General features: G+C 36.7%; 1 protein-coding gene across 6 annotated transcripts in view; it reads left to right on the top strand.

Annotated features, from left to right (window-relative positions):
* Positions 1–16911, top strand: part of LOC150102202 (ral GTPase-activating protein subunit alpha-1) — an 800562-nt gene that overhangs the window by 48658 nt on the left and 734993 nt on the right. For all 6 annotated transcript variants that reach the window (XM_090398990.1, XM_090398987.1, XM_090398991.1 and 3 more), the window contains exon 4: positions 6114–6215. In XM_090398990.1, coding sequence (XP_090255116.1) covers positions 6114–6215 — 102 coding nt within the window. The remainder of the gene's footprint in view (positions 1–6113; positions 6216–16911) is intronic.

Here is a 16911-nt window from a genome sequence, read left to right as displayed (position 1 = left end):
GATAAAAAAAAAATCTAATTTTTCACCCTTCTAACCATACTTTTACACAACTTCTTGAGAAGATCCTCTTGCTCTCTCTCTCTCTGTCATCCTGTCATGCATCGAACAAAAATTTTTCTACATCTCTTTTTATAAAACTCCTTTTAGTTAAATGTTTCTCTCGTATTCCCTCTTTTCCGTATGCCAACTAAACTTATTAACAACAAACCTTCAGGTGTCTAAATCTGTGCACTGTAATCAGTGCAGTCTTATCAGATCCTTGTAATGAGGGATAATAACCTCCTTATCTCTATGTTCAACATCCAAGTAATCTCTTGAGCTATTTTGCTCACTTTGATAGGTCCTCCAACTTCCATCTAGTTCCATCACTGTAATACACAGCTTATAAAGTGCATAACCTTACACTTTTTGGACATTAAACTTGCAAGGGTTATCTTTTTTTTTTTATGCTTAGTCTGTGCAAAGCATCCTGCAGGATCTACTATACATATCTATCTCCAAATCATGTCCTATGTTCATTGATGTTCAAATTAAATACAGAGACAAGATGCACACACTGTTGTTATGCCTTTTTGTGATTCCTCTTCCATAAAAGGTTGCATACCCATCGTACATTATCACATCGGAAGGGGGGGGGATTGCTTAAGGGTCAAAACCAAATAACTGGGAGGAGACTTTCACATTGCCTTTAAGGAATGTGGAGAACCGACTGAGGCTCCTGACCTAATGTCCAAGCCTCACCTTCACGTGGTGAGGTATCCACTGAGTACTAGACGAACGAGGAATGGATGGGCGGGCAGTTTTCGGATTTAACCAACCAAATTGTACTTTCTATTGGCTTAAACCACAAATAATATCATTGTGCAATATGATAAAATTTCATGCTGGTTTGGGCATCCTCTAGTTAAAAAAGGTCCTTGCTGTTTTTGTCAGAAATTACTCTTGCAAAATGTTCACTTAGTAATTCTGCTATTTTCACTGATTTAGTTATCTCCCTACCATCAGCATAATTAAAATCATTGTGCCATAAACATTCTTCTTTTTACTTGCAGCATGTTGAAAGAACTGTTTGAGATTATCTTTGACCTGCATTTCTAATTTCCTTTCATACTCTGCTTTTGCCTTTCTTATCACACTAGTTATCCTTCTAGTTTGTGTACCTGCTGGTGACCTTTCTCCTTTAATTGCATCCACTTTTTTTTGAATTTTTTTTTTTTTAGCTCCAACTTAATGATAATATTCTTCCATTTAACTTCCACTTGATTTACTCTCCTGATTCTAGGTATGCAGTCTGCCATTACTTCCCTCAAATACTCCTTTACTACTTTCCATGCACTATCAACATTCAGTCCTTGCAGTTTCACATGCTGTGGCACTGATCCAAGAAATCTTCTAAGCTTGTCATACTTACCAGTCCTGTAATTCCACATATATGCCTTCTTAAGTGAAAATTCCACACATTTAGCCACCTTCCAAGTCAAGACCATATGATCACTCTCACCAATTGCTGGCAACGTGGTCATATTAGTTATAGACAAATTCTCAGATAGTTACTAGATCTAGCACTCTCAAACCCTGGTATATTCCATCACATGCAGTCTCAGGTAATTATTCCTAAGTAACTGAATAAATTCCATTTCCTTCCTCCCATGTGTCCTCTCCTCCTTCCAGAGTGTTCTCATATTTAAATCCCCCCCCCCCATTAATTACCCATCCTCCACTCATTGAATTTATTTGCATACTATCCCCCATCATCTTTTCCATTCCCTGGTCTAGAAGCATTGAACTGTATATTTTGTTCTGCTGGTTTCTATCTCACACAATATAGTCACAGATGTGCTACACCCTCTGTCCAAAAAGAAACCAAAATCTTGATAGAAAATAAAACAAAGGCCGATTATATAATTATTCAAATAATTTATTTCAATTAATATATACTGTCCCTCAGCTTCGATACAGCATTTGGCACCGTCAATTAATTCGTTAAATGAGTTTTTTATATCGGTTTTTGGGAATACTGTTGAGGGTTGTGGTTACTGCCGCTTGAACGTTTTCAATGGTGTCATATCACTTTCCTTTCATCAGCAAATGAAGTCGGGGGGGGGGGAGAGAAAGAGGTCACAGGGTGCTAAATCAGGTGAATACGGTGAGTGATCCAACACACAAACTTGGTTTTTGCTCAAAAACTGTCTCACAATGTTCGAACGATGAGATGGTGCATTATCGTGCAAAAGTGACCAGCTGCGTGCATCACTATATTCATGCCGTACATGATGAATTCTTGCTATCAATCGCTTCAAAACTTCAAGAAAAACTCCATTGACCATTTGGCCAGGTGGAATGAATTCTTTGTGGATAATGACCTTGGAATCATAGAAACAAATCAGCATTGTCTTTACTTTTGACTTCTTCGATTTCTCCAAGCGACTTTTTTTCAGATGCCCCTCTACTGGTGGTCTCCACTCAGCACTCTAGTATTTTGTTTCAAGCTCATACTCAAAACACCACGTTTCGTCATCAGTAATGATCGTTTCAAGAGTCCTTACGAGCGGTTTTAATGAGGTCCTTGCAGTGTTCAATTTGATACATTTTTTGGTTGTCGGTCAACTTGTGGGGAACAAATCACGAATTCAATTTACAAAGGTCCAAACTCTCGGTCAAAATGTTGTGCACGGTGGATTTTGGAATGCCCAGTTCATCTTCAATCAATCTCACGGACGATTTCGGGGTTTCTTAATGAAATCATGCACTTTTTGGATGTTAACTTCACTCAGTCCAGTTTTTCGACAGCCCGGCTTTTCGTCGTCCTCAAGCGTCTTGACCACTTTGAAATCACTTAAACCACTCATAAACTTGAGTACGGGATAAGCATTCATCATCGTATGCTTTTTGAAACATTTGATGTGTTTCGGTAAAACTTTTATCAAGTTTAACACAAAAGTCAATCGCAGATCTGTTCGAAACTCATTTTCCAACCATTCGTCAAAACACACTGTCACGCTTGGCACCATAACTCGGCTTCTAATGAAACAAATGTCATAAACATTTGACAAAACACTAATCAAGGTTGTGCTTTCGACAACAAAAAAGATACAACAAGTGTTTCTTCTATTTTCGAAAAGTTCGGTTTCTTTTTGGACAGAGGGTGTATTTTCACTGGTCTGCAGTTGAACTTCTACTCTCTTTGGTTGCAGTTCATTGGCTATCATCAATAACACTCCTACATTCTTTTCTCTCTGGCCTCTCTGAACACACTATCCTTCACATTCTATCCCACTAACTATATCATCTTCTGTCAGCCATGTTTCACTAATGCAAATAACCTTTGGCCAGGATGAAGTAACCCATTCCAAAATCTCTTCTCCTTTGTTCCGAATTCTCCTGACGTTAGTATACATAAAGTGCAAAAGCACCTTAGGCCCACCACTATCCTGATGCTTTTTACTAACTAACCCATTCTGGTTTGTTATCAGTGATACTATAATAGGCATTTTATGTACATTCTTACTCAGCTGCCTCACTGATATCTGCATATTCACTCAACAGCTTCCCCTTTAAAAGATCTAGTTTCCCTTATTTTGCACAACCACTTTCACTTCATTCAACAACACTTTTTCCAGACTTTGAACACCATACTTCAGATGGAAACCATCCTTTCACCTGTCAAACTCACTCCACACATCTACAAAACTCCACATTATTCCTCCTGCATAACCTATGCATCGAGTCATTCGCTGTTATGGCCATCTTTCTCAGCTCTACTCTGACATATCGTTGCAACACATCTATCTTGACCAATCAGAGATATCTTCTATTTAATGTGTTATGATTGTGTACATGTGCTTGTGAGTGAGTAAAAGGATCACTGCTGTTTTAATACAAATTTATTTTATATGTTGTGTTTATATATATATCTGGCATCTTGTGACCATTTCAGTTGGGTGTGCTGTTGTGGCTTATGCAACCTGCATTACAAAATTCACGTCAATTTAACCACATGATTGCATTTTTATTGATGTATGAAAATTGGTTCAATGCAGTTAATTGTAGGATAATTTTGAATACTTTAATTTATCAATTAAGCTCAGAAATGGAGGAAAGAGTGCTGTAAAAGGAATTAGAGATGATGAAGGTAACATGAAAACTGGAGAAAAAGATATTCTTGAAGTATGGAGTAATTACTTCAAAAAATTGCTAAATGAAACAATCAGTGACAGCACAGTAGTAAAAACACTTATCAGGCATGCAATCAGGAATACATACCCATACTTGAAGTAGAAAAAGCCATCAAAACCCTGATGGCTTTTTCTAGGCAGCTAGAGTAGATATTCAACCAGAAATGCTCAAGTATGGAGGTATAAAAGTCTTACATTGGCTGCACTGTTTAGTTCAGAAGGCCTGGACAGAGGGACGAATTCCAGATGATTGTAGTAGAGCTCTCATAGTACCCATATATAAAAAGGGAGATAAAACAATGTGAAATCTAGTAGAGAAATATCCCTTCTGAGTGTTCCTGGTAAGATTTATGCAAGTATACTTGAGAAATGGTTGAGAAGGATTGTGGAAGAAAAAAGAAAAGCTTGGTGAAGAAACATATAGAGGCTGTCAGGATCAGTTTTTCACTTTACGACAAATAGTTGAGAAATCATGGGAATATAACAAAGATCTGTATTTAAGTTTTGTAGATTTGGAAAAGGCATATCTCAAGGTGCCAAGAGAGAAGCTATTCAAAATGCTACAGTTATATAGTGTCAGTGTGGCATTATATCAAGCAATACTTAGTCTTTATTTGAGTTGTAGGTCAGCAGTTAGAATTAAAGGAAGTAGAGGGAGATGGTTTAATGTTAAATCTGGTGTCAGACAAGGATGTACATTATCCCTTGTGTTATTTATTATCTATATGGATCACATTATGAAGGAAAGTGGTATTAAACCTGATATCAAATTTGGAGATGTTAATGTCAGCTCTTTGCTTTATGCAGATGATGTTATACTTCTAAATAAATCTCCTGCAAATCTTCAAGATTCCCTGGCTAAATTGAATAACTGTTGTAATAGATAAAATGTGCTCCTTGCCCTTAAGCTTACAACAAGAACTTTTCACTATAAAGAAGTTAATAGAATCTAATGGTTACAACCCTAATCAAATCCAACAGATAATTGACTCCTATGTTCCAACACCTCAGGATTCTTCAACAGACCACAGAGTTCCAATCCCTTATATTTCAGGTATCTCAGAACCTATTGGCAGAATTTTGAAGAAGTATCATCTTATTCCCACATATTTTCCTATCAACAAAATTTCTCACTCATTGCCATCTACAAAAGACAAACTGGCACCTCTATCATTAGCTGGTGTTTACCAGATACTATGCGAATGTAATTTATCATATTTTGGACAAACGGGCTGTTCTGTGGAAAAAAGAATGAAGGAACATCAGTATTATATCGAATACATGAAACCTCATAAGTTTGGTCTAGCACAACGTAGCATTTACATTAAACATAATATCCAGTGGGATAAAGCTTGTCTTCTCCACAGATGCATGTTTAAATATGAATGCCTTTTCAAAGAAAGTTGCGAAGCCCTTTTACATCAGCCGAATTTGAATCAAAATGACTGTCTCTCTCTCTTCCCCAAACGTTTGGGAGATTCTTATCTTATGCAACCATCAATGAAATAGTTTTTAAGAATTATTTAATAATATTTTATTAATATTAATTTTCTGGCATGCGGCAACAATTTTAATTGGTAATCCATCGACTATTCTGTACTTTGTATTCCATTCCTTTAACTGTTTGTTCTATACTGATGATGTACTGTTACTTTCAGTACGAAATATTTGTACCTTTAATTCATTAAAGTTATTACTGTTGGTTTTATATGTGTTAAGTTATTAACTCTCACTAAAAAACTCACAGAGACCACAGCAATAGTTTGTTATAGTGAATTTCTTTTAGCATAACATTGTACCTGTAATTTCAGCAGGACTGTTTTTTGAAAAAAAATTGAAAAAAGTAATTTGATTGTAATATTTTACATGTAATCTCAACAAAATGTAGTCCAATATTTTTTTTGATGGTGATATTTTTAAATCTTTTTTTTTTTTTAGAAAATATTAACACTTTTACCTGAACTGCTTAACAGAAGATGGCAATATCACAGCATTCAGCGGTTGATGAAGAAGCTTTTGCATCCTGGAAATTCAATCAAGGTAGGCTTGAATGTTTTTTTTATTTTTATTTTAAGCAAATATAAAAAATTATTGAGATCATAGTAGCCAATCATGGATAAAACATACCAGAAGTAGCTCCTTTCTTACATTAATTATAATAAAATTAAGACCACTAATGTGTTAGGATAATAGCTTCAATTTAATATAAACCAAAATAATTCCATTAAGTTTTGACTTTCATATGAAAGTCTTCATATGGAGTATATATGAAGTTCATCATCTGGAGTATTTATAAATACACACACTGCTTGGAAAGAAGTCAGTGTACATCCACATGAGCAAGGTGCAATTGCAAGCCTTTCTGTTCAGCAAATTGTTGATAATTTGGGTCATTCCAGGTCAACAATCAGTGATACCATACTGAGATAGAAGTGCAGAAAGTCAGCTGCAAGTGCTACCTGCAGTGGATGACTCACCACACTTGCTGAACATGACTGTAGAGTGCTATGAAGGATAATATGTAAAAACGACCACTTGTCGGCCAGCATGTTGAATTCAGAGTTCCAGCCATCAGCACTAGTAATTGAATCTGCACAAAAACATTCAAAACCAAGACAACACACCCTGATCTCAAAAACATTCAAAACCAAGACTTGCAACATGGGTTTCCACGGTGACTGCAATATGCAAGTCTCACATTAGCCGATCCAACATGCAATATCATCTTCAGTGGTGCAAAGAGCATGTACAGGGATGTGGAAGCTTGAAAAGCTGTATTATGAAGTGATGAGTCACTCTACTGAGCAGATGGACGGATGCGGGCGTGGCAGATGCCCAGTGAACTTCTCTTACCAGAAACCCAACTATAAAATTTGGAGATGGTGATGTGATGGTATGGTCCTGTTTTACCTGGTTTGGCCTCTAACCTCTGTTGTGCCATGAACATTGAACTAAAAGAGATATCTGAACATTTTGGACACTGCAATGCTTCCTACTTTCTGGTATTTCTAATTTCTACAGAACTGACTATTGTATCTTTTAATAAGACAACACACCATATCATAAAGCTGCTTCTGTAACACTGTGGTTTGTGGACAGGAATGTGATCACACTTGCCTAGCCTCAATAGAGCCCTGATCTCAACCCTATTAAACATCTGTGGAATTAATTGGAGTGTTGGGTGAGGATAAGGGACGTCTGCCCCACAGCAGTCCAGGACCTCATTACATGCTTACAGGAAGAATGGTCCAAAGTTCCCATTGATTGCTATCATGTGCTTGTGGAAAGTATGTCCCATAGGATTGCTGCAGTCATCACAAATTGTTCCTCAGCGATGGCATCCATTGGATTCTGGTTAATTGGGCTACACTAGGAATGGCATAATTTGGCCCAATTCAGCAGCTGCTCCAATGAAACAAATTTGCAAATCAAGAGATTAAAAGGTGTATGGACATAAGGCAAAATACAAGTTTAGACATTTTTTTTTTTGTTTATTGTGTAGCATAATTATTGAATTATAGATAAACAATTGGTTTTAATTAAAGTAAAATATTTGCCAGAAAAATAATTTCATTTATATATATATGTTAAACACACATGCATCTTTTTAGCAGTTAATAGCATTGAAGGAATTGATTGTATCCTGTCATTTTTTTCTCCTATTCACTGCAATTAAACCAGTTCAGGGTAGGTATCAAATGCAGGTATAGCATTGCCTTCCTACATGAAATCACAATTCTCTAATAAATTTTCTTGCATCCCGAGTAGTCACTCCTTCAAGATTGTATGTGTCATCCTTATGACTTTCTTCTTCTTCTGATATCCTGTGATATTTTGATGCAGTTTCCTCCTCAAAATCTCCGTTTTCATTTGAGTATTGAAGTATGCTATCAATGGATGCAACTTTGCTTAGTTTCTGATGTAGTTCATGTCTAATGGGATATCATTTTTACTATTAGCTGTATATGGCATATCCATGACCAAATGCTTAAAAATGACTAAAACAGTTTTGAATGATACTGTTGCATATTCCATGCCAACTATTGGTCATAAATTGTATTTCTTGTAAAAGATTTTGCACTGACCTGCTTAGCAGTTGCCAATTAAATTTTTCTCCATTGTAATTTTTTCTCCTAACTCATACCCCAGCCAAACCTGGGGTATACTGAATCCATGGCACCTGTAACTTTATATTTGTGAAACAGATGCACAATTCCGATCTGAGAAAAATAACACATCAAATTTAACACAGAGTTAAATCAGGCCTCTCGGATCATGCTCTTAACACTGTACATCAAATTGATTGAAAAGGAATCTGTTCCTTACATTATACTATAACTTAGTAGGAATGGAAATTTAAGGAAGCCTGTGAAATTTTGATCAGTCATTCTAATTTAAATGATAATGGTGGCCCAAAAATTCCAACCATAGGAATAGCACACGTTCAGATATCACATAACATAGATTAAAGATGTTGGTGATGCTGTTAGGATGTAGAGAGTGAAGGTGAAAGAGATGTTTATTTTGTCAGATACAAATGATTTAGCAGATGACAAGTGTGATATATGAGAAGATATGAAAGAGTTGCTAGTAAGTGCTACAAAGTAGATTGAGAATGTGAAAGTTGTGTCTGTTGTTATTGTATGATAGAAGAGATCTGAGATGGAGAGTTACAATAAAATGAGTTAGTGCACAGAATGTGCAGGAGGAATGGTAGGGAGTTTGTGGATGAGTGGAGTGAGTTTGATGGAACAAAGGATTTATAAAAGGTGGATGGCTTGTATTTGAATAGATTTGGGTTCGAAGTCTTGAGAAAGTGTTGTTCAGTGAGAGTTCAGAAGCACAGAGTCAGGGAAACCAGAATGCTTGGGAGGGGAATGCAGGTGAGCATGTGTTCAGTCAACCTAGAGATTGGCAAATGGTAGAGTCATTGCATGATGCTAAATGTAGCATCCACATGTTCTTAACTTTAGTGGGCTAAGCAACACAAAGTGTAAATGAGATTGTGGGATGAAAGTTGTTTCTCTTTATGTGTACTAATGTATGTATTCGAAATAAGGGTGGAGAGTTTTAGGCATCAGCTAGCTCAACTTGGTCAAAATAGACCCATTGCATAAAGGAGTCTCTGAGACAGAAGTAGCAAATTATAAGCCAGTCGGCATCTCAAAGTAGTACTTAAGGTATTGGAGACATTGGTGAAAGAGAGAATTCAGGCTTAGTGGATAGGAATATGATACTGTATGAGGGAAAACATGATTTTGTGAAGGATAGGTTTTGCCTTAGTAATTTTCTTCCTCTTTATAATAAAGTGACAGTGGGATTGGGTAAGGAAGATGGTTACTCAGTGATACTTTTGGACTTTACAAAGGTATTTGATTCCACACAGAAGTATTGCTTAAACTGGGGCAAATGGGAAAGGATATGAATCTGGTGATTTGGATTAGAGAGCAGCTGATGAACAGATATCAAAGACAGATATGGTTTATGGAGGTGTTGAGCCCAGGAAAGCAGGTGACCAGTGGTGTACTGCTGGCTCCATACTCAGTCATCTGTATCAGTGATAAAAGAAATGATTTGATAGGAGATATTCAGTTTTTTGCTGATGATGCTGAACTTGGAAGAGCTGGTAAATGAAGGTGATGACGCACTTTGGGAAGAGATAACAAGCTGTGTACTATATTGATGGAGCTGAACTTCAGGAAACTGATGAGGCCAGGGAGGTGGTTGTGGACAGGGAATCGAAGTTCAGATGGCATGATGTGCAGGTAACCAAAGCAGCACATCAGATTATGTGGTTGTTAAGAATAAACTAACAAGCAGGGATAGAGAGGTTATTGTTCCTTTCTATAAGGTTTTAATAGTTCATGTCTGGAATGCTATGTGTAGATCTGGGCACCCAGATTCCTTGTGGACGAAGAAGTGGTGGAGAGGATCCAGAGGCAAGTGACAAAGATTGTGGCAGGTCTGTGGAATGTAATGTTCTCTATGAGAATAGATTGATGATTTGGAGGCTTCAAAAATTGTTTGATAGGCAAAAAAAAAAAAAAAAAGAAGTCATGATAGAATTATCGTATTTGTCGGCATATAAGATGCACCTCCCTTTTTTTTTTTAGTTAAAAAAAATTTTATCACTGAATATTGTAATGAATTTACAGTATTTCAAATATAAAATATAAAGTTCATGAATCTTGAACACGATGTTGATCTAGTAAAGTTGGCCAACTTTACTAGAGGTTTCGCTTGATGAAAAATGGTTAATCAAGCGAAAGCGATAGCCTCTAAGAGAGGGATATCGCTTTCGCTTGATGAATAACTATTTTTGTAGACACTGAAAGTCCCACTTTTCAGTGGTCTAAAATCCAAGTATTCGGTTTTGGCCATTTTGCAGTTCGACTTCATAGGTTATGTTTACTGTGAGTTGCTTTTTTTAGATCCTCTTCCTGATTCTGCCAAATTCTTGTCATTTTCTCAGTGGGGGGTGGGGGGTGGGGGGCAAAATGCCTCTCTTCAGCCCTGTTTCCATGTTCTTTAGTATACGCAATCACATGTAGCTTGTATGTAATATTGTAGCAATGCCGACGTTTTTCAGCCATAATTTGCCAAGAAATTTAGAGAAAATTTAATAGCAGAAATTTATCACTGTTCACAACAACAATTGGAAAGTTTAAATGAACAGGAACACAGCTGTCATCGTCGATGACAGCGCATGCACATCTACTGAATTCTACGTAACTAGAATGCTCTCACACAGCGCAAGGAAGCAAGAAAGAAATCACGTAACTCGGAACAGAGAAAATTTCCAGAAATGAAAGTAATAAAAAACTGAGTATCGGTGTATAAGACGCACCCTGTTTTTCAGACCTATTTTCAAAAAAAAAAGTGTGTCTTATATGCCGGCAAATACGATATATGTGATTAAAGGAGTTTAATAAGATTGACACTGCAAAGAAGGGAGACAACAAGGGTTAATTTGTGGAAATCGTGTAAGCATGTATGTAGCTAATAAGGATGTTAGGACTAGATTTTTTGCTTGGAGGCTGGCAAAATGGGTTGCCTGAGGTAGTTATGATTGATTTGTTGATGAATGAGTTTAACGACAGGTATGATAGGTTGTTTGTGTTATTTTTTTTCAATGTGTCAGCTGCACTATATATGTTATATCTCTGTAAAAATATTGTTTTACACCGAGTGTTAATTACACAAGAGTTCATTCTAATTGGTGTAATGACTTTTAACTCTATTTCTTTTACAATCTGGAAAATTTGAAAATTATTGACTCGAGACCAAATACAAAAATATACACATTTAATTAAATTGAAACACTGTATACATTATAATTAAAATTACATAAATTCTTATCCATACATGCCAATGTTTGTTCATTGCAATTATCCTCTGAGTTGTATTTGCAATTTTTGCTAAATGGTCCCTAAAGTTCAACTTTCTATCTATAAAAATTTCAGAGTCCCTAGCCTAATCAGTTTCTTCTAGCATAATCCTGCCAATAATATTATTATTATGGAGTCTGAAGACTCATTGCAGGAGACCCAATCTACCCACACAATCTGTCATACCTTTCCTTGAACCCATTAACAGACAAAGCATTCACAACTGACTCTGGCAACCCACTCCACTTATTCACAACTCTCCAAGCAAAAAATCAAGTCCTCACATCCCCTACTTGCCACACCTTTATTCATCTTCCAGGGATGACCACTTGTTCTGATCCCTCTAGCCAAGTGCTGAAATATTTCTCCTGCATCTATCCTATAAAACCATTTAAGCAACTTTAATGTTTCTGTCATATCTCCTCTTTTTCCTCCTATCAGCCAACTTCTGCAATCCACACACCTTCAATCTATCCTCATAGGGAACAGCATTCCACAGGTCACTCACCTCTGAATCCTCTCCACTGCTTCATCATCCCCAAGAAACCCAGGGGACCAGACTTGAGCAGAGTAATCCAGATGTGGGTGTATCCAAGGCCTTATAAAGAGGAATAACAACTTCCATATCTCTACTTGTTAGTGTGTTCTTCAATAGCCAAGTAATCTTATGAGCTACTTTATCAACCTTAGCAATATGTCCTCTAAACTTGAACTCTCTGTCTACTAGCACCCTTGTACTCTAGCTTCATCTATTTACTGAAGTACAGTGCCATCAATGTGGTACACAGCTTGTAATCTATTTATCCCAAAATGCATTTCTTTACATTTCTCCACATTAAACTGATACCCATTATCTTTTGCCCATACTGCCAGCCTATTTAAAAATGTCCTCCAAGACAATTTAAATAGGCTAATTTAAATAAGTGTCTCCACATCACTTGATTAACTATTACTCTACCTAATTTTGCATCATCAGCAAACAACTGAATATTTCCTTTCAGGCTATTTCCTATATCATTTATGTACAAATTTAAACAGCAAAGGTCTTGGCACTGAACCTTGTGGCACACCACTAGTCACCTATTTTTGCCTCAATTCTGCCCCATCCATATACCACTTTTTGATATCTATCCAGCAGCCACCCTCTTATCCACTTGACCAGTGTCATATCCATCCCTGTTTGTTCTAATTTGCATAACAGAGTTTCATGTGGTATTTTGTCAAATGCCTTTGCAGAATCCAGTAAAATCATCGTGTAGCCGTTTCCTTTATCCAGTTCAGCTGTTACTCTATTATAAAAAATTTAGTAAATTACTAAGGCATGACAGAGACCCTTCACAAAGTCATGTTGACCTTCATACAGTAGCATATTTTATCTACCCATTCTTGAATTCTCTTTTTTACCAATTTTTCTAGCACTTTTACCACCATGCCTGAGATACTGATTGGTCCATAATTTGCTACTGTAGTCTTAGAACCTCCCTTATGCAAAGGAATTATTTTGCCCTTTTTCCATACCCTTGGAACCCTATCAGAGCCGAGACTTAAATTAAACATTTAGTCAAAGGCACATTCTCGCAAAACCCTAGGTGATATTCCATCTAATCCCACAGCTGTATTTATATTGAGATTTTGCAATATCCTAAGAACTTCCAAATTCATCCACTTCTGTTCCCACATTAGTGTCTGTCACATAGGTTAAAGCAGTAATCTCACTATCATGATATATCATTGCAAAGTGGTTACTCAGTAACTCAACTGCTTTATCTGCTTCTGTCTCTCCTTGTGATTATCATCACTCATTAATTTTAATCTTCCATAGTTATTCTTCCTCTTACTTGCCACATAACAAAAGAACACTTTGGGATTTCCTTTGGCCTGCTCGGCTAGATTCTTCTCATAATCTGATTTTGCCTTCTGTGCCATGACGGTCACCTTTCTTGCATGAGCCTTTTAATGTTCATGAGTTTCCTGGTTAACTTTTTCTTTATATATCCTCCACAGCATTCTTCTGCAGCCCGTGCTCAGTGATATTACTCATCCACCTAACTCCTACCCAATTAACCCTCCTTATCCTAGGTATACAACTTAATATTGCTTCCTCTAGATGACCCTTAACTAAATCCCATGCACTACTGACATCCTTAACCTTCAGTGTTTTATGCCATGGTACAGATTTAAGCTCCTTCCTAAGCATGTCATAATCACCTGCCTTGTAGTTCTACAAATATGCCTTCTTGATAGAACATTCCTCATGTTTTTTACAATCTCCCAAGTCAAGACTACAAGGTCACTTTCACCAATTGGAGGCAATGTTGTCACCTTTGTTATGGATAGCTCTTCTGATCCTATGACCAGGTCCAATATTTCTCCCACACCTAGTCCCCTCTCTCACATGCTGCCTTAAGTAATTATCTCTCAACAGGTGTATAAAAAATTCTATTTCTTTCCTGTGTGATCGTTCTTCCTTCCAGTCTATATCTCCATATACCCCCATAATAATTGCTTGACCTGTACACATTGTACTAATTTGGCAATGCATGTCTTCCAGATCATCTGTGGAACTCCCTTGTCTGTAGCAACAACCAACTGGATATTTTGTCTTACTGGCCTTAAACTCACACAAGATTGTTTCAAATGAACAGCCACCCTCCTACCTGTCTCCAATTCTTCATCTGCTATCATCAGCAGTACTCCTCCCCCATCCTATCTTCCCTGAAAATACTAAACCCTTCACATTCACTCCCTGTAACTACATCATCTGCTGTTTGCCAAGTCTCACTAATGCCTATACTTTTTGGTGAGGTTGCACTAACCAATCCCAAAAACTCCTCCTCCTCCTTGTTTCTGATACTTCTGGCATTAGTATATAGAAACTGTAGCATCCCATTAGTCTCCAACCCACCTAAACTTTCTGACTTGACTACCCTATTCAATATTTTTGCTTGAGAGACTAGATTCCTCACTTGGTCATTCTCACACTCATTTGCTTTATGGATGCCCCTTTGCAAAAACTTGCTTGCTTCCACACTAATTGCTTAAGTTTCCCTGAATTTGCACACTTCAGCATCAGTGAACAAATCTCTCTTCAGACACCTGGCACTGAAACCACTTAGATGCAGTCCATCAGCATTTGTACAAATCCTTCTTTCCATCAAACAGAGACCACAGATCCACAAATTCTACATCATTCCATTTGCACAATCTATGTATAGACTCATATAGATTCACTGGCAATCAATGCCCTCCTCCTCAGTTTGTCTCTGTCATAGGAGATTTACAATCTTCACCTTCTCACTTTTCACTTTTGCCTCTTCTAACAACTCCTTTGCATCCTCCCTCATAGAACACCCCTTGCCTCTCAAATCATTTCCTTCAACTTACCTTTTTGCATCCAGATGGTGTGGCTAATATTGTAAATTTTTGCACCCAGGAAACACTATTTTTCATACTTTTGTTAAGTATCCCCCCCCCCCCCCACAATCATTAAGTCTCCATACATAATTTTCTTAACTTGTTTTTCTTATTTGTTCAGTCAGTCTTTATTATTCCTTCGGATAACCTGCTTTTTTCTTTTTACAGTCCTGCTTTATTAATATTGATTTCATTCTTATTTCCATGGCTGCACGTTCGACATTAATAACATAATTTTCCATCTTATCATCGGTATTTGTTGCATTCTCATCACCTAACAGACACTCACTTTTAACACTTAATACATACTCTGTCTCTATAGTTTCAATTTCCTTCCACATATTCTTTAATTTTCTCGACAATTACATTTCACATACACTGCACTGAATAATATCTCACACATTCAAATCGTCAGAGAATGTGGTTTTTGCCGCCATTATTTGTCGCATTGGTGCCATGGCGACTATATCACAATAAATATCACAATAAAAATGTTATAAAAACGCAATAAAACAGATGTATATAACATACCATTTTCACTTGCCCACAATTTCAATCTATTCAAATCTTTCTGCAAACGCTGAATATTTGCTGAATGTTATATTCATAATTACTTTACCTATTTTTGTATCATCAGCAAATAACTGTCTCCTTTCAACTTCTTTCCAAGTTCCTTAATGTTGTACATCAGTGATCTTCTCTCACTAACATCCAGCAGTCTGATGCATTACTATTCATAGCTTTGCTGACAATAGTACATTCCATTTTTCTCTTCTTCATTTACAAACCTTGTAGTATGCTTAGGTTTTCAAGGTTTTCTATGGCCAGTTCCTTGAATACAGTCTTCTCACTATTCTCAAGTGCATGAAGATAATTTAAGGAATTTTAAAGTGAGTACTACAAAAGTCTTATTTACCAGAAAAAAGTCTTTACCTAACTTTTTTTTTTTTTTTTAATTTGGGTTGCCAACCAAGATCAGTTTTCTCTTATTGGGTTGACTTTCACCTCTAGCCTATCCTGACATAAACATATCTCATCCACAGTCTCTTTAGCCTCCAGAAAGCTTGGTAGTAATTTTTGATCTAAACATTACTTGTATTCTCAACTTCAAACACTTCATAAATCCCAAGCCCATATAACCTTAGAATATTGGCCTTGTGTTTGTGGTTGTGCACTAAAAAAACTCGCTCAGAATGTCTGATTGTATCCAGAAGAGAGTTATTTGTTTAAAACAGTGGTCACCAAAGTCGCCAATAGCTATCTTCTGGATACAATCCAGAAGATAGCTATTGGTCGATATCGACCCCCAGGGGTCGATAGAAAAATATAAGACATCATTGTATACGGGTAATATTTAATTCGGTTAACTTGAATTACACCTCCATCCTGAATGACAACGCAATTAAGAGTGAATCGTGGGAACAGTGATATGAAAAGGACCTGTAAGATGGAGCAAGGTCATAAAAATAGTTATGCAGGCCAATACAGTAGGACAAAATGACATATTTACCAATAAACGGATGGAGCGAGATTACAACACGTGCGCGGTTGCTTATTTACTCATACTTACACGTACGATTCTTTTAGGCTTCCAAGCTGAATTAGCCTTATTTAAATCATCATTGTTATGAAAAGATTTTCAGTACTTTTCGAATCTATGGCAATTGGAAGTAAAAGATGAAGACTTAGAAATATACACAAAACATCTTCAAAATTTGAGCAATAATTTTAAATCGCTCTTTGCAGATTTTGAAAACATGCACATTCCAGATTGGGTTATCACGCCATTTTCTGCAGATATTGAAAATATCGAATGTAACTTACAAGATGAACTTATTGAATTGTCAGTTGATCTTGAAGCTAAGATGCTTTTTAAAAATAGGACTTTAAGTTACTTTTGGATGAATATAAATGTTGTAGAAAAATATCCAAAA

Source organism: Typopeltis vanoorti, chromosome 10 (assembly GCF_054136105.1).
Source record: "Typopeltis vanoorti isolate ZY-2024b chromosome 10, IOZ_Tvanoo_1.0, whole genome shotgun sequence".
Classification (NCBI taxonomy): domain Eukaryota; kingdom Metazoa; phylum Arthropoda; class Arachnida; order Uropygi; family Thelyphonidae; genus Typopeltis; species Typopeltis vanoorti.
Note: the sequence above shows the minus strand (reverse complement) of the source record. Positions and strands in the feature narration are given on the sequence as shown.